The following is an 18178-nucleotide window of genomic DNA, read 5'->3' as shown; positions in this document are numbered from 1 at the left end:
GGTGGATGTCAAGGCCCCCTGCCTCGTGTCAGTTCCTCCTGCCCACCAGAGATGGGTGGTCCCCCGCCCACCAGCCTGCCTCCTCCCCTCGCACTCTACATTCCTGTTTACATATGCTGTAAAGTATGGATTTGTTGTGGCCTCCCCAACCCTGGTCTATTTCTTCTTCCCTTCTTGATTTGTTTTAGCATAGGTTTGAGCCTGTAATTCTGTTATTTCCCAGAGCACCGGTTTGGTGGCTACAGCACAGCACGAGGCAGGGGAATGGAAACAGGTCCTCGGAAACCTCTTTCCAGAAAATCTAATTTCATCATTCAGAAATCTTCTGTCTTAAGCAGCCTCCGCCACCACCATACATTTACATATTCTATATGCCATCGCGGGCACACAGTGGGCTCTATTTGCATAATGCTGTTGGGGGCCCTGTGCTTCTCTTGAACCCGAATGCAGCAAGAGGGAGGAAGCAATTATTAAGCTGTAGACATTGGCAAGCAGAGAGACCTCAGATAGATTTCGCCTCCAAACCTCATTCACCGCCCGGGCTGCTCATTACCCAAGGCCTGGATCCCAGGCTGACAGAGGATCTGAGGGCCAGGAAAATCAGTGAGTTGTTTTCTCCAGGTTCTGTCTAGAGCCAGGCCCAGGCCGAATGTGGGTGAGCAGCTTTGGTTTCCTAACGTTTTCTAATTTCTCCCCGTTCCCACAGGGAAATTCGTTTCTTGGATGCTTTTGTCAAGTTGCCTTTACCAATGCATCTCTGCCCCTTTGTGTATCATACCTCCAGACACCTACAAGATGGGTCAGCAAGGGTTTGCCCACCCTGTCTTACCACAGTGGTCCTGCTTTCAATCTGTCGTTCTATATACTCACGCTGCCTGGGAAGGTGGCATCTTCCCTGCTGTGGACCTCTTGTGGGACCATCTGGCATACTTGGGCTCAGGGTCTCAGACCAGGGGTCTCTAATAATCCGGGGTCCACAGGTCACTCTCCGTAGTTTCCAGACCTTCCAGAGCTGTGAACTTGATCTTGAGGTCACTCCATGACCTGTCATTCCCAACCTCAGTAGCCCATGAGCATAAATGCCAGGTTCGGGCTACGACAGGCGCCACCTTGGATTTACTGCCTCATCAATCTAAAAGGGCCCTTCCCGTGCTCAATGCTCAAAGAGCAAGTCTTGAGTGTAGGGAGATCTCCTGGTGGGATTTTGAACCCCAGCCCTTCCTGACAGTTTTTTTTAATTAAAGTTTATTGGGGTGACAATTGTTAGTAAAGTCACATAGATTTCAGGTGTGCAATTCTGTAATACATCATCTATATCTCACATTGTGTGTTCACCACCCAGAGTCAGTTCTCTTTCTATCACCATATATTTGACCCCGTTTACCCTCTTCTACAACCCCCTACCCCCTTACCTTCTGGTAACCACTAAACTATTGTCTGTGTCTATGAGTTTTTGTTCCTCCATTTGTTTGTCTCGTTCTTTTGTTGTTTTCAGTTTCATATACCACATATCAGTGAAATCATACGGTTCTCTTATTTTTTCTGTCTGACTTATTTCGCTTAGCATTATAATCTCAAGATCCATCCATGTTGCCACAAACGGTCCTATTCCATCTTTTCTAATCAGGTTAATTCATGGAACGCCCAGCCAAAAATCCACCTGTCCACTTCTACAGCTAAATTCAATGGGTGTACTTGTCAGGCAATGCCATCTAAAGTGCTTGGAACACTTGATAAATTTATTGACAGAACAAGACATTATCATGCAGATGTGGGAAGCTGACTGAGGACGACCTATGCTTTACTTCTCATACTTAATAATAGACTGTGCAAGTTTAATTTTTTTCAAGCCAGCATCTTTTGTTTCTGAGGAAATGGAAATACATTTGAAAATTCCAGTTTCACTTCTGACTGCCTCAATGTTCAAAATTGGTGGAATTCGTCAGCTCAGAGATGACCCGTGGCATGAAAAGTTCACTCCATGCCAGTATTGGAACCATGAGCCAGTTGCTGGAAATTTAAAACAGCAGGTTCTTTGCTGAGAAAAAAAAAAAATTACAGCTCTTCACTTACTGAGAAGTACCGTCTCCTCAAAAGACCTCAACATTTTGTCCTCAGCGCTGGCTGTCTCGTTACAAGAATTTGGAGGGAACTCACTTTTTCCATGATTGCATTCAGTGTTGAATTATTTATCTAAGACAAGGAGATTGTTCCTGATTAACCAACCTCAGGGCTCTAAAAACATAAATGGAAATCATTTTGGTGCCTAACTGGAGCTAGTGCTTCCGAGCCACAGATGGTCTTTAAAGTTAGAGTTCAGGGTTTAGATACAGGTGTGTCCTCAAGCAAGCCCTTAGAGTTCCTTGTCTGTTTCCCGATCTGGCAATTGAGATGATAATAACAGTGCCTGCTTCATTGTTGTCCGTGGGGGCATTCGGTAAGATAACGTCAAGTAGTTGAGTCACAGGACTGTCAAATGACCTGCCCGAACTCACAGATAGGAGATGGTCCAGGCAGGATTTGAACTCAGGTATGTTTGTTCAGCCATCATATCACATGCTGCCATCTCCCATGACACAGGAATGCTGGAGGCTGGTCTTTACAAATTGCAGTCATACCAGTTGGCTTTCTGGCCTGAACTGCTGAGAGGCGCTGGAATAGGACGTCTTCGAAGGGAGACACTCAAGAGAACATAGAATTCACTACACGGGTCACCTCATTTAGAAACAGGTCCGTGCTGTTTCCAACCAGCCCGAGTAAACTTTTCTTTCGTTTCATGGGTAAGGCCCCCTTTGCTTGCCATGGGATGTGGGTTATGATGGTATAGAAAACGGCAGCTGAAATGACGAGAAAAGTAAATGTCCCTGTGTCCCCAGCCCCTCAATGACCGGTTGCCGCCTGGATCCGCCATGTTTCAGGTGAGCCAGTGGCTGTCTTCCCTGCATTCCTGCAGTGAAGTTGCAGCCTCTGAGGGCAGGTCCCGGTGAAAGAAATAAGTGGTACCTGCGCGAGGCATAGCATGCAGAAAGAAAATAGTTGCATGCTCTGAAAACACAACAAGAGCTCACCTCAGTAAGCGCCAGCAGTGCCACAGACATTTGTTTGGCAGTACCTCCTGAACACACACTGAACACACACCAATGCTACGACCCAGAGGTCCCAAGCCTAGGTATACACCCAACAGAAAGGAAGACGTCACACCAGACAACATGTGCAGGCACGTTCACTGCCGCACTCCTTGTCAGAGCCTAAAAGCGAGAGAACTACCCAAATGTCCATCAACACTTCAATGGATACATTTTGCTGGATTCCCAGAAAGGTCTACCGTACACAATATTGGCAATTTCAGCCCACATTCATACCCAGCCACTTCCTGTTTTGTAAATAAAGTTTTATGAGGACACAGCCATGTCCATTCATTCCATATTGTCTGTGGCAGCTTTTGTCCTACGACAGCAAAGATGACAGTTACAACAGAGATTTGATAGGCTATGAAACATCAAGTACTTACTACCTGGTCCGTTCCAGGACAAATTTGCCAACGCTTGTGACATAAACATGAAAATAAACAGTCTAGAACTTCCCTGGGCAATGTGAATGATTTTCACAAACGTAATATTGAGTGAAAGAAGCCAGAAGCAATTGAGTGCCTGTTGCACAATTACATTTACCTAAAGTGCAAAGACAGGCAGAAGTACTCTATGTTGCTAGAACAGAGAATAGTGGTTACCTGTGGAGGATAGGAACTGAGCAGGACACAAGGGAACTTACAGGCACAGAAAATGTTCTTCTGATTCTTGATCTGGGGAGCACTTGCCAATAGTATTCATTCTGTGAAAATTCATTAAGACACACACGGAGGCTGTGTACCCTTATCTGTGTATGTTGTTCACTGATAACAATTTTAAATAATTTTTTTTAAGCAACCGTGGTTGTTCACAGTGATGCCAAGTATTTTCTCCATGTATTTCCTGGATGGAAAGCCCAAATAACAGATTGTCAAGTTAGAAAACAGATAACTTTAACTTTTACACATGAGCACACATTTATTCATTCGCTCTACAAATGTTTATTGATCACTCGCTATGTGCCAGGTGCTAGAAATTTAGCAGTGAGGGAGATAGACACAGCTCCTGTTGCTCAGCGTTTATCGTCACACCCACACGTGCCCACAGGGTCTCACCTGAGTGGACAAGGACCCTTTCCAACATGGACCTGCACACCTGTGCAGCCAAAGTTTGCATCTACAGGTTGTGTTATGCTCATGCAAGCACTTCTCTGGATTTTGCTCTTTAGCCTTTCATTACCGTTATCACAGCCACCCTCCTCCCTCAGGCACAGAGACTGAAGGTGGAGCTCAGTTCATCCAACATCACCCAGAAGGCCTGCGTCCTCAGAGGGCCACGGGCCTGTGCTGGCTGAACTCCACAGGTTAGTTCCCAAAGTGGGACGGGTCAGACCAGCTGGTTTCCTTACGTCACATCTGCCTTATGAGACACCTGAGGATCAGAAAAGGAGAGACCCAGAGCCTCATGGCCTGGTGGCCAGGGTTTTCCCACATGTATTTGAGTGACATGTACCGAGGTTTCACTAAGTTCGCCAACTCATCCTAGAAAAAGCACTACATACCTCATTGCTGAATATCACTACGGTCACCTTCCAAGTCCTCCCCTTGGGAAGTTATGCACCGACGTCAGCACCTAGTGCATCCTTCAAAGCAATTTTGGAACCCTTTTTCTGGAATGACCATCAGAGCTGTTGTCATATTAACCTTGATGTCCTGAATGTCATCAAAACGTCTTCCTTTCAGTATTTCCTTTATCTTTGGGTAAAGAAAGAAGTCATTGGGGGCCAGATCAGGTGAGTAGGGAGGGTGTTCCAATACAGTTATTTGTTTACTGGCTAAAAACTCCCTCACAGACAGTGCCATGGGAGCTGGTGCATTGTCGTGATGCTAGAGCCATGAATTGTTGGTGAAAAGTTCAGGTCATCTAACTTTTTCACGCAGCCTTTTCAGCACTTCCAAATAGTAAACTTGGTGAACTGTTTGTCCAGTTGGTACAAATTCATAATGAATAATCCCTCTGATATCAAAAAAGGTTAGCAACATCGTTGCAATAAGTTCATGAACTCAATTGTCTGCGAACTTAGTTTCGTCCCATGTCCTTGAAAAAATGGCAGAATGACAGAGCTGGAAGGTCACGAGCCCAAGTCCTGCATGTTGTGAATAAGGAAATGGAGGTCCCATGATGGCAGAGGCCGGCTCAGGGTCCCATGCCCAGGCATGGCGGGTGTGCCAGACTCCAGCCAAGAAGCTATCCCTTACTCCAGGTAAATGTCTCATAGCTAAGGTGCCCACACCCAAAGGGCATGGCCGATCCTCCCCTAATAGCCTCATCCTTTAGAACAAATCCAGCTCCTTGCTCTGGAAAATCTTGTCCCAGTACCTTTGTCCTGCCCACCTATCCGCCCTCATCCCCTGCCATTCTCCTCCAGTATCGTTTCTGTGTCTCAAAATCCCAAGCTCATTTCCGTCTCAGGGCCTTTGCACGTGCTGTTCTCTATGCCTGGCTCACCCTTCCCCCTATGTCCACAGGGCTGGCTCCTTCTATTCATTAGAATCTTAGCACAGATATCACCTCCTCAGAGACGCGTTCTTCAATTGTCCAGTTTCAGCAAGACACCAGCCTCCACCACCCTTTCTCCGTCTGCCTCTCTTGGGTGACTTTCTTCAAAGCACTCATCACTGTCTGAAATTATCTCGTTTGCATTTAATTTTTTTTTAATTAAATGTATTGGGGTGACATTGGTTAGTAAAATCATATAGGTTTCAACTCTACAATCTTATGTGTGTGTTCTGTGAGTCCCATCAGGGCAAGGAGTGCCCCTTGTTCATTACTCTAGCCCAGGACCTCCAAGAAGCTTGACATGTAATAAGCATTTAGAATACGTTGGATGGATGGATGGATGGATGGATGGATGGATGGATGGATGGATGAAAAGAGCGTCTACACTAGAGTAGCTCGCAATGCAGTTACATCTCCGAGAGACACGAGCTCTCTCAGCCGTCCTGATTAAGACATTCCAGCATCGGCAGCAGCTCCTGGCCTCTTTGTATGTGGAAGCATATTGACCCAGGGCCGGAAGGACACTTGGCAGCAATTTGTGTTTACTTCTCTGATCAATAGTTGTCTCAGTGCTCACCCAACACAATCCATTGCTGATGGTTATTAATTACAGTGCCTTCTGTTTCTTCTACCTCTTCACCTTTCATGAGGTTCGTCCTGGTCCGTCCTCTGCCATGGGGAGTTTCCAGGCATCTAGCGGAGGTCCAAAGGGTCCCTGAGAGGGTTATTCATTTTTCTTCTTCTCCTTCTGAGCCCAGTGTTTGGACCTCAGGTCTGGACTCTGCCCCGTTCTCTCCTGTGCATTTCGAAAAGGGACCCCGTGGAGAGGTTGGGGTGGGAACACTGTGGTGGGGTGGGCACCTCAGTTCCAACCTCAATCTTACCCTTCAATGACTGTGTGTCTTTGACTTCATCACTTTCCCTCACTAGGCCGTGATTCTACTATCTATCAAAATAAGAAGGCTCTCAAAGACCCCTTCAATCCTTGGTACTTTAGGACTTTTCAAGTTTAAGATTCTTCATAAAGAGCCTCCACACTTGTAATGCCCAGAGAGTCAAGCACCCGGAGTCCTGCCATCTTTCATTATTGGGTAAACTGTCCATCCCTGTAATCTCTGAGCTACATCCATTCATGTATTTGTTCAACAATTACTTATGCATCCAGATACATATGTAACGGACACTTTGGGGAGAATCTGCAAATGCCGGCTATGTCACAGCACGAAGCACCTGGCATGTGCTTAGTCCCAGTCACTTTTAAATAAAATCCCTGCAGCCTCCTTCCCCTGGTCATTTCATGTGAGACTCCAGAGAACTCTGGGAACAAAGCTCTATCATCCCTATTACACAGATGAGGAAACTAAAGCCCCATATGGTCAGCGACTTACCCAAAGACATACAACTAGTGAGTGTCTGAGTCAGGATTTGAACCCAGAGCTGTCTGGCCTAAAGTTGGCTCATCTGGCCATTCCAACTGGATCCCAACCCTAAAATACTCACTTCCTCTGCCTGTCTTGAGAAGAGCTCCCTGGAAGCACATTGGTCATATACCACTGTTTCTCGTCAAAGGGGGAAACACCTTAGAAAAGGACAGTGATTGTTACAACACTGAACCAAGCCATGGGTGGCTTATGGCCTGGAAGTGTTCATGAACTAGGTCCAATTAGTTGCCATCAGTAAACATTGACCCATAGACCCCTCCCACTTGGCACCAAAGGCCTCTCAGAATCAAAAAGACAGATGACCCAGGTCGTATGTGAAGAAAGAGGCTACACAGCAAACACCACTTACTATGCAAACCAAATTCCTTTTTCCTAGAATGTGCTGATTTTGAGATACAGAAATACATTCAAATTAGCCCCTGAGATATTCCTCTTCCAAATTCCCCACTTAAGGTTGACTCCTTGGCATGGGATGTTACAAATTCAGAGCTCCAAGAAAGCATACTGATTACTTGGCCATGTATGGGGGCTCCACTACCACCCTGTTTGATGCAGGGTAGAAGTCGAAGCTCAGGGTACAAGCTCGAGCCCCCAGTGAAGCATTAAAGCGCCCCCCAGGACCTGGCTCCAACCAAATTCATTCAGGAAACTCATTAAACAAATATTTATTGAGCACCTACTATATGCCAGACTCTGTTCTCAGTGTCGGAGACACAACAGTGAATAAAACAGATGGAAGTCCCTGCCCCCAAGGAATTTACATGCTAGTGGGAGAGACAGATAACAACAATAATAAATTATAGAACATATCAGATGGAGAGAAGTGCTACGAAGAAAAACAAAGCAGGATGGGAAAAACATAGCAGACAGTGCTACGGGGTGGAGATGGTGATTTAAAATAGGGCTACAGGGAAGATCTTGTAAGAAGGAGACAGTTGAACCAAAGCCTTATACCAAGGCTAACCAAAATGATCCAAGGAGAGCCTGTGGGGCCTCCATGCGTGGTAGAAGCAGTAGATGTGCACAGAGGAGCTCAGAGTCTCCAAAGGTTTGAAAAGTGGAACCCACAGTGTTTACAATGGCTTAAAAGTGCGGAGTGGAATAAAGGGAAGAATCAAAGACAACTCCAAGGTGTCCTCAGCTCCTGGGAGGGTGAACCTGTCAATTTTTTTTTTTTTTTTGGTTTTAAATAATTATTATTACTTTTTTTTTTAATTTATTGGGGTGACAATTGTTAGTAAAATTCCATAGATTTCAGGTGTGCAATTCTGTATCACATCATCCATAAATCACACTGTGTGTTCACCACCCAGAGTCAGCTCCCCTTCCATCACCATATATTTGATCCCCCTCACCCTCATCTCCCACCCCCCACCCCCCTTACCCTCTGGTAACCACCAAATTACGTTCCCCAGATTAATTTTCAAACCCGTGGCCATCCTGTGGTCACCAACTGCCCTCCAATCCCCTCACCCTCCCCCCCACCCCCCACCCCTCCCGCCCATCTGGCAACCTGTCAATTTTTTGTTATGGACATGTCTGCGAATACAAATAGAATGGCGGGGGGTGGGGGGGCGGTGACATACTAAGCTGGAAATGTCTATTCCACACTCAAGTGGAGCTGGCAAGCAGGCCAGATGTTTTCTTTGCAGAGCTTGTACTCCATGAAAAGTCCACTCTGTTCTTTCCTGGCCCCTGATGTACGTCTTTGTCCAACACAGAACCTCTACCTGAAGGACCGTCCCCCATCTTGGCAGGAGCAGTCCCTACCTGCCAGCTTATCCATGAACCTGGAACATGGCTCCTCATCTGAAATCTCCTAGCTTCTCTCCCTGCAGCTTTTCCTACCCAGAGCCTAACAGGTTGATGATGAAAGAGGAAAAATTTAAGAGTTGGGCAGGGTGTGGAGGGAGGCACTGCCCTCATATCTCATGAGTGACCCACTCTCCTCGGGAGTATGTTGACCTGCCTCTTCCCCTGCCTCCTGAAGACCCCAGTCTCTCCTTAAGAGCCACAGGCCCTTTCACAATATACCTTTATCAATATGATTCCAATAAACGTTTCAGTTCCACATATAAATTCCAAGCCCTGGCTGCCCAGCAGAGGACACCTGCTCAATCAGCAGACCATAAAGATGTAATAATGCAATTAAAAGGTATGGCCTGTCACCCCATAAAACTGGAGATCAATGTGGCGGGGGGGGGGGCGGTAGCTGAGGACATCAGGGAGAAGAATCTGGCTTGTCTGCAATGTCTGAAGGATGAGGAAACTGGATGATTCAATGGGACCAAGGAACAAGGTACCTGGGGGAGGTACCATCTTTAGCTTAAGGTCCCATCTTGGTCCTCCCTCAGTGGGTTGGATGTCAAGGGACCTGAGTTCCACCTCCAGGTCAGACTCAGGGGCTATGAGGTTTTAAATAAGTCCCTTCAATGTTTAAGCCTCAGTCTCCTCACCACCAAAATGGGTATAATGATAAGGCTATCTTTTTCACAAGACTGTTGGTGCAGAACAGACCCAGAGAATTTTAATGCTGGAGGGGTTCTGAGCCAAGAGGATGCAAAATCAAAGACCTAGGTAACGGTAGCTCTGGCATATAAACCCACGTCTACAAGCACCTGAGCCCAAGCTCTGTCTCTTTCTGACGAAGCTTCTTCCCTCTCCAGCCCTTCCATTCCTAGGGTTGAATACACTGAACACCAGAATAATAAGCAGGAGATGAGTTGTCATGGGATGATATGGGACTATAGGACAAAAGGCCAGTGCCAGGTCTGCCGCTGACACTGTGTGTTTGTCTTGAACAAGTCACATCCTCTCTTTGAGTGTCCATTACTTCATCTCTAAATGATACTAAAAAGGTTCACCTGTCTTGTATCATAGCCTCCAATAAGACAATGTATAGACAACAGAATTCTATAGCAGAGATAACAGCAATTATAATAATGAATATTTGTTAAGCCCCTACCACGTGCAATTTAATCACCCAATAACTTTGCGAGCAGGTGGAAGAAATGAGGCCCACAGAATTGGCAGAACAGATACTGCGCCAGGTCCCAGCCTGGATCTCAAGAGGCATTTTGCAGTTCTGCTCCCTCCCTTGGAACCTACCCGTTGACCATGAGTTCAAACCCAGGCTAGCCCGATGGAGGAGAGGCAGCGTTATTTACTCAAGGCTGACGTCTTCATCCATTTGGGCTTCTATAATAAAGATACCACAGACTGGGTGACTTAAAAAAAATCATGTATTTCTTGTAGTTCTGGATGCTGGAAGTCTGAGGTCATGGTGCCAACATGGCTGGTGCTGGTGCAGTGTCTCTTCCTGGTTGACAGATAGCCATCTTCTTGCTGTGTTCTCACGTGGCCAAAACAAGAGAGCTCTTGTATCTTTTATTAAGGAACGAATCCCATTCACACCATGACCTAATTACCTCCTAACGGTCCCACCCCCAAATACCTATCACATTAGGTTTTAGGGTTTCAACATTATTTTTTTTGGGGGGGGGACACAAACATTTAGTTTATAACAGCCACACAACCAGTAGGATGGAGCTTAACTGAGAAACAACTGTTTTAACGATCTTCTTCCGGAACTCAAGTCCACTACACTCTATTGACTCCGAACTGTAAAGCTTTACACACATGTATTATATAGTCTAGGAATCTTCTGAAGCCCATGTACTTCCCTGAAGTACTGACGAGGACGGTGGGAATTCCAGAACCGGTACAAGGTATGAGCTGGACCCCTGGGGCTAGAAAACTTCTTACCATTCATAGAATCATAAAGAATTTGACTGGCAGGAATCTCAAATCAAATATTCTCCATCTTGTTTACTGCACAGACAGAACACTGAGATCCAGCGAGAGTGAGAGATTGCCTGAGGCCCAAAAAGAGCATAATTGATGGAGGTGGGACCAGAACTCAGATATGCTGACTCCAAATTTAGTGCGTAAAGGACTGTCCCACTCAGATATCCAAGGAATGCAGGCTGAGCATGGGAACGAGAATCACTGGGGGAAAGAAGAGATGAACCAAAATTTACCTGCAGACAGGAGAGAATCAGGGTGAGAGGGACCAAAAAGGCCAAGGTATCTCTGGAGTGATGAGGAGCCTGGGATGGCCTTGGAAATTAAGGACTTGGAACCAGAGAACTTTAAGTTCAAGTCTTATGTGATATATTGCTAACAAAACAGGCCCTATGTTTCTATCCCCTTCTGTGTGTTGGTCATTTGCAAGTGTGCCTTTATAGTTCCTTCCGTTGGGAGCTGAAGTCTATTTCTCTACATCTTCAGTCGGGATTGCTCGTGTGACTTGCTTTAACCATAGAAAGTGGCAGAGGAGCTAGGATGCCTTTTCCAAGCCCGGGCCCCAAGAGGTCTTGTGCATTTCTGTTCTTTGCTTTGAACTTGACCATCTACCGTGAGTCTCCTGGAGGATGAGTGCTGTGCGGCTCTTAACGCTCATCATCCCAAGCCAACAGCAGCCAATCACTAGACTTAAGTGAGTGCATCCTAACCCATCTAGAGGCATGAGTGAGCCCAGTCAAGATTAACAGAGCCACGCCAAGACAAGAAGAAATACCGAGTTGATCGGTAGACTTAGAAACTGTAATAAATCACAGTTATTACACTTCTTATTTGAAGCCTCTGAGCTTTGGAATTATTTGTTACTCAGAAATAGCTAACTGATACATCTTCGTTCGCTTACTTCCCAGTCTTACGGTCTTGGGAAAATCACTTCACCTTCTCAAGCCTCAGTTTCCCCATTTGCAAAAGAGTGGTGGTGATGATGATGATGATGCCAGCCCACCAAGATCTTTGTGACAATTAAACAAGAGAATGCATCAAGGCTAAGAGCACAGTATCTGGCATACAGTGAGTGCTCAATCTATGTTGATTTCTTTATTCCAGAAGCCATGCTATAGCCTTGGTCCGCCCACCAAGAGATTAGAGGGTATGTGGTTTGCTCCCGGGGACCATTGCATAAAGACCTGTAATTACATTGAGGCTAGGCTAATAGGTCTTGGAATTCCAAACCCAAGTCCTTAGGTGCCCCTGGATCCCTCTTGAACCCCTGGCCCTCAGGCCAGTCAGGACAGGGGCAGTGCCAGGCCAGGCGGCCTCAATGCAGGCTGAGTTCAGCAGTGCAGTTTGCTCTGCTTGCCAGAGCTTGCATGTTTACACACATCCCATAATTACCATCTGCACAACCAGAGGCATTTGTTGCAAATGGGCCGTTTCCATCTGTTGAAGCAATTTCCTCAGAGGAATTTGCATTGATCACTTTTTTATGCAAAGCTTTTATATAGATCATTTTCCCCCCAATGGTTTTTAATAGGTCTAAATATTTTGAGGGGCAGGGAGGGTCCTCGGGAAGAAGGGGGTTGGGGGCTGGGGAGCGTCGTGGTTGGGGGAGAAGATAAGGAAAGCTGCTGTCCCACATAACCCCACCTGTATTCCTCATCGGCAACGACCCAACTCCACCACTGTTCAGGACCCCAACCCAGGCAATGCCATTTCAAATATTTATTGTTTGCCTTTACACTTGAGCTGGTAACTCCTGGTTCACTGAGTGGCCTCAAACGAGGGACAATGGGGCGTGGTAATTAGCCAAGCAACTGGTGACTCCAGCTCAGAGCGTCGTACCTGAGAGGACCAGATGGACAGTTTTGCATATTTTTGACAGCTGTAATGAACAGGGCAGCTCCGCATTGATTAAATGTCTGGGAAATTAGTGCAACCCTCTGGAGCTTCATTATTTACTATTTCTGCTCAAATTCTCAGCAAAGTTTACATAAGCAGAAGTCGGTAGTAAGAGAAGGAGAGAAAGAGGAGACAGTTGAATGAGATGATAAATGCTTTCTATGGCCGCAGCCCAACAGATGCAGTACGGCGGAGTGACTATAATTTTGACATTGAGCTCCTAGAGGGAATACTCTTGGTTGATTCAGTTCTGTATCCCTAGTGTTCGGCATCGTACCTGGCGCAGAGAAGCCTCCCAGAAATCTTTGGTCCTAGACAGAACATTTGACTGGAAGTCAAAATCTAGGTTCTGGACTCATGCAGAGACTTGAGACTCCATAAGCAGAGGATAGACCATGTCTTTAAAGCAGATGGAGTCACATCCTTGAAAATATAACTCTAAACCTTTACTACATAAAAAAGACACTCATGTGTACGTAACTGATCTCCTTGTCACCACCCTTGGAGCATCATGAACTTGAGTGGCTAAAGATTGCTGAATAAATAAAACAAGACTCCTCTCAACATGTCCCAACAAGACTCAGGTGGAGTTTTTCAAAGTATGCCTGCAAAACGCCTGCATCAGCATCACCTGGGGATCTGATGACAAATGCAGATTCTTAGGCCCCTGTTAAAGAAAAAAATTATTCAGACACTTGTTAAAGATGGTGAGGAAGACTTTATTCCAGGACGGGCTACTACAACGGAGATTTTGCAGTGGGTAAGAGAGATCAGGCTCAACTCCAAATGAATACAACAGGAAAAGTGGGAATTTATAGGCAAGGAGCAGAATCGGGGGCAGGGTGGTGGTCCGAGGATGGAAAGTTACTAACAAGTAGAATAAGTCTTTGCTAAACTGACCTCACAGGATTCTTGCTGAAGCAGGCCAACGTGATAAGATATCAAGGGTGAGGGATGAGGAATTTTAACAGATAACGAGTGATCGGAACAAGAGAGGGGGATTTTTGCTAAACTGACTAAGCAGGATTCTTGCTAAACTGGGTCAAAGACACAGGCGAAGGTCAGAACCTAATCAGAAGAGGACTCAGAGGAGCTGGATGAAAGTTTAGTCAAAGGAGAGCGTCTTGGACCAAGAACAACAGGCTAAATAAACTCCCCAGGGGATTACTATATACTAACTTAGAGAATTACTGCGGGCTCTAGAATTCTGGGTTAGAATCCTAGCCCTATCTCTTGCCAGTCAGGTGCCCTGGACAGGTCAGAGCAGCCCAAATGAAAGGCCTTGGAGCTGTCCCTGGTGCTGCCCTCGGCTTCACCACAGAATCGTCTGCTTTTCCCACCCTAACTCATAACCTCTCTGCATTCGGTAAGCCACGTTCTGTTCCTGCCCCTGGTGTCTGATCTCCTGTGTATTACTCGTGCCAGGAAAAAGCATTCTGAAACTCCTATATAGGCTCGGACCCTTCCTTCTCTTCAGCCCTTTTAGAGGTCTCTCCTGCTTCTTATCCCGCCCTTCACCTACCACCTGTTGGGTCTAGTCTTTGGTAGATGTATATATTGTAACAGAATTTCAATGCCTCCACCAAAAGAGAGAGCAAAGGCCTGGGTAGCCGGGTAGGCATCAGACAGATACATAGCTTGAGGTAAGTGACCCCTTTCGCTAGAGTTTTTTCCTTTTATCATATTCACAGAGGTGAATCGGGTCTTGTCTAGTAGAGTACGCCTTCGGTAAATGTTGAGAGAATGGAAGACGGATGGATCGATATAATAAACGATATAAAAAATGATGACTACGGGGAGAGTGATGGTGGTGGTGGGTCCACTTTCCCACAGGTCCCGCAAAGATTTCCTCATGGGTAACGATGGCTCCTGAAGACATTTGTATTTGAGACTATGGTTTATTAGCTGATTGAAGAACTGGATGGATGGATGGGTGGGTGGGTGGGTGGGTGGATGGATGAATGGATAGAAGGACAAAAGGGAGGGATGGAGGAAGAGAGGAAAGGAAACGAGATAGAAAAGAAAAGGAAGAGAATGTGGACTATAGAAAGAAAAGAAAACCAGGGAGAGGAAGGAGACCACAAATTCCATTGTGCTGTAAACACTCATCAAACAAGACTAAGAGAAAATGAAGTAAATTCTTCTAATACATCATTGAATATTACTGTACTTCATTTACTTTCCCTCCAATTAGGCAAAAAGCCTCTTCTATTAACAGCTACCCTTGCAGATCCAGACAAAATTAACTCTGGTGCCTCATCCTGGCAGCAGGGCAATTGATTCTTCCCCCTAATCTGTTTATTTCATTAGCAATACATTTATTTGGTACATGCATTTTGCCACGCTGCTGCAGTGAAATGGCCCTGCGAGGTGTGGGGCACGGGAGAGCGGTTGGAATATTAACCAAATCGCTATTACCGCCATGGCAGTGCTTAAAGATCATATGTAAATCAAATGTCAGGGGAGAAAATTGTAGCGAGGGCTGTCAGGAAACAATTTAGCAGTGGTTAAAGGCACAGCTCATGGCTGGGTGAATTGTGAACTTTGCAAATGGAAAACCAAGCTGGCTTCCACTGTGGGAGTGGAAGAGACCCAGGGGAAAAAGAGTGGAGAGGCTGGGGGAAACGTGGGATCGCTGTATCCCACAAAATTGAAAACAAATAAACAACAACAAAACACATTCACTTTTAAATATTCACAGCCAGCTGCTAGGGTGAGTTCCCCCTGAAAGTGAATTTGGCCTGTTGAAGAATTTCACTACGATGTCTGTCCTGTGCATCTCGAAGGAGGGTTTCATTACATGGAAAAAGCAGTTGTTTAACAAAAGGTAGTGGGAGCTCTTATTGCGAAGCTTCTAAATATTGGTTCCCACGTTCCAAAACAAATGATGACCGTAATAAGGGTGATGATTTTAGTATCTCCCATCACATTGTGACCTATAATTCTTTCCCTTGGAAATTTATCCTTGTGAGTTGAGCGTGTGTGTGAGTGTGTGTGTGTGTGTAATAATTGGCAGGGTACTTTGTCAAGATTCAGTCACTGCTCAAGGTATTTCAAACAGAAAAGGATTTAACACAGGGAGTTAGAAGCTTCTTTAATTGTTGGACAGACCGAAGAAGCAAAGCTCAGGAAACCTTCCAGAAAACCCAGAAGCACAGGAAGCACATGGAGTATTTCCAGGAGATGTTGGCTGCGTGTATCCGGGAAGTACGCAATTCCTAAAGTTGACGTAGAAGCCACCAGCAGAACATATGCCTTCTCTCCACCAACGCCTTGTACCTTCCTGCAGCTACCTCTGGGATATTATGGTTTCTCCTTCTTTTCCACCTTTCAGACGTCATGCAAGAGCTCCTCCTTCTTCCAGACAACCCCCCCTCTCCATAAATTGCATTTCATGGAAAGGTTGCTTGGGAACTCAAATCCCGACTCGGGCACCAGAAATGAGAGTGGGCGTATCCATTCACCTCTCTGAGTCTCTGATTTCCCAGTACTGAAATGGGCTTTCACAGTACCTGGTCGCAGCAGAGACGTTGCCGGGATAACGTAAAATGCGTAAGTGCTGGGCACATAGTAGGTGCCCAATCAATATCCATTGCTTTTTGTCCTCTTCCTTTTACCCTTGTGTCTCCCCTGGGAGGTTCATTTGAAACCAATTTCCTCCATAAAGATATTGCCAGGGCACATGGAGTGAATTCCCAAGGTTCCAGGTTCCCCCTTGGGAAAAGTCCTCCCTTAAAGAAAGCCATTACGGATTTAATTTCTTATCATCTCCCATTCCAACTAGCCAGAGTGTTATGAATAATATCCTATTAGCTGGAGACATTCAAACAATCACCCGTTAACATGTTCTTACGGCGAAATGATGAAGCGTCCTCCGAAATCACAGTGCTTATCTGCAGCCCACTCAGCAGGCAGTCCATCACGCCCACCAAAGACACTTCTTGTATTGCTGTCTTGGATTTCAACTAATCACTCCAGGGCAGCGGGCAGCAAGAGAGCTGGGAGCCTCCCGGGCTGCAGGTTCCTGGGACAGAGACGTGTCTTCCTCGGGACCTGCCCCATCAGGCATGGCAGAGGGCCTGCCCCAGAGGGGACTGGAGCATCTTCCTGAAAGAATATGGAGCACATCCCAACCATGTACTGATTTTCTCACAGGGAAACCAAGTCAGTAAAACCCTGATGGTGCAACACATGGATGTGAGAACAGACAAGAATAGAGTTGCATGGAGGAGTTATTTAAAGACAAAGAAAAAATGAAACCACTAAAATAGAGACATCAACTTTCAAGTTAGAAGAGCCCCTAGAAGTTGGCTATTGCAGGTTTTATTCTTCCCCTCACAACCCCCTGCAAAAAAAAAAAAAAAGTGCCCCATCCTGGTTTAGCTCAGCAAAGCATTCTCTGGCTACGGAAGCTGGGGAAGCACTAAGTAATCGGAGCCCTTCATGCTGCCTCAAAGCGCACGTCACGTGCTCAGGACTTTGACCCACCCTGCAGGAAAGACAGCCATTTAATTTGATCAGTGCAATGCTTGCCAAACTTATTTAACCACAGAATTTCTCTTTTTCTTTGTTCCTGCATCTGCCAAAAAATTCCTTGGTAGTGATGGGGCTTTCTAGAAGACAATGTGCATACATTTCTTTTGTGTTTATAGTCTCTCTTGATAAAAAAGGATTTTTGTTTGTTTGTTTGTGTTTATACTAGTCTGAGAGTAAATGGAAGTGGGATGCATATTTCATAAAGTGGTTCCTTTTGAGAATTTTGGATGGTAATCATGACCCCATGGAACTCTGCTACAAGGAAAGAGGAAAAGAACTAATATGTACTGTTTCTGCTATATGCTGAGCACTCCAAATGCGTGTACCATAACCTCACAATAATCCAATGAAGTATATTTGTTTCCCCTTTTTACAGATGAGAAAACTGAGGTCCACGTGGCTACTTAAAGAGCCAGATCTCGCTAAGCCAGTGATAGCCCATGGTCCAAAGCACCTTTGCCAGTGACACCACACTCCTCAGTTCTTTGAGGTCCTTGGGTCTCCCCTTTAAGGACACAATGAGTCTGAGTGTTCGATCGTAGAGGATTCATGGACTCACGAAGATCCAGGATTAAGGCTACCTGTGATTCCACACTGCTGAGACGACGGCAGGGGACACTGCGCAGATGTAAGCTGGTGAAGAAGGATTCTGTGGTCTCCACTGCCACCCTTGCGCTGTGAAAAGCAGCAAAGCATCAAGACAGGTGAGACCCAGCCTTCCTGTTCTCAGCATGAAACAGCTCAAAAGATTTCACTAAGGCCCACAATCAACCTGTAAGTCCTTACTCTTCATATACCCACTTGACAGATGAGCAAACTGAGGCTTGGGGAGGTTGTTTAATTTGCCAAGAAGAGAAGTCCTTTAGAGTTCAG

At 45.8% G+C, this 18178-nt stretch overlaps 1 protein-coding gene across 1 annotated transcript; it reads left to right on the top strand.

Moving 5' to 3' along the window:
* The first annotated feature begins 371 nt into the window (after positions 1-371).
* On the top strand, positions 372-659 carry LOC117017826 (uncharacterized). Its single transcript, XM_033098418.1, is given in 1 exon segment — positions 372-659. A coding segment is annotated over 1 exon segment (288 nt).
* Positions 660-18178: the final 17519 nt, after the last annotated feature.

The sequence above is a fragment of the Rhinolophus ferrumequinum genome, chromosome 25 (genome assembly GCF_004115265.2).
Source record: "Rhinolophus ferrumequinum isolate MPI-CBG mRhiFer1 chromosome 25, mRhiFer1_v1.p, whole genome shotgun sequence".
Classification (NCBI taxonomy): Eukaryota; Metazoa; Chordata; class Mammalia; order Chiroptera; family Rhinolophidae; genus Rhinolophus; species Rhinolophus ferrumequinum.
The sequence above is the reverse complement of the archived record's forward strand: the minus strand, read 5'-3'. Positions and strand labels throughout refer to the sequence as shown.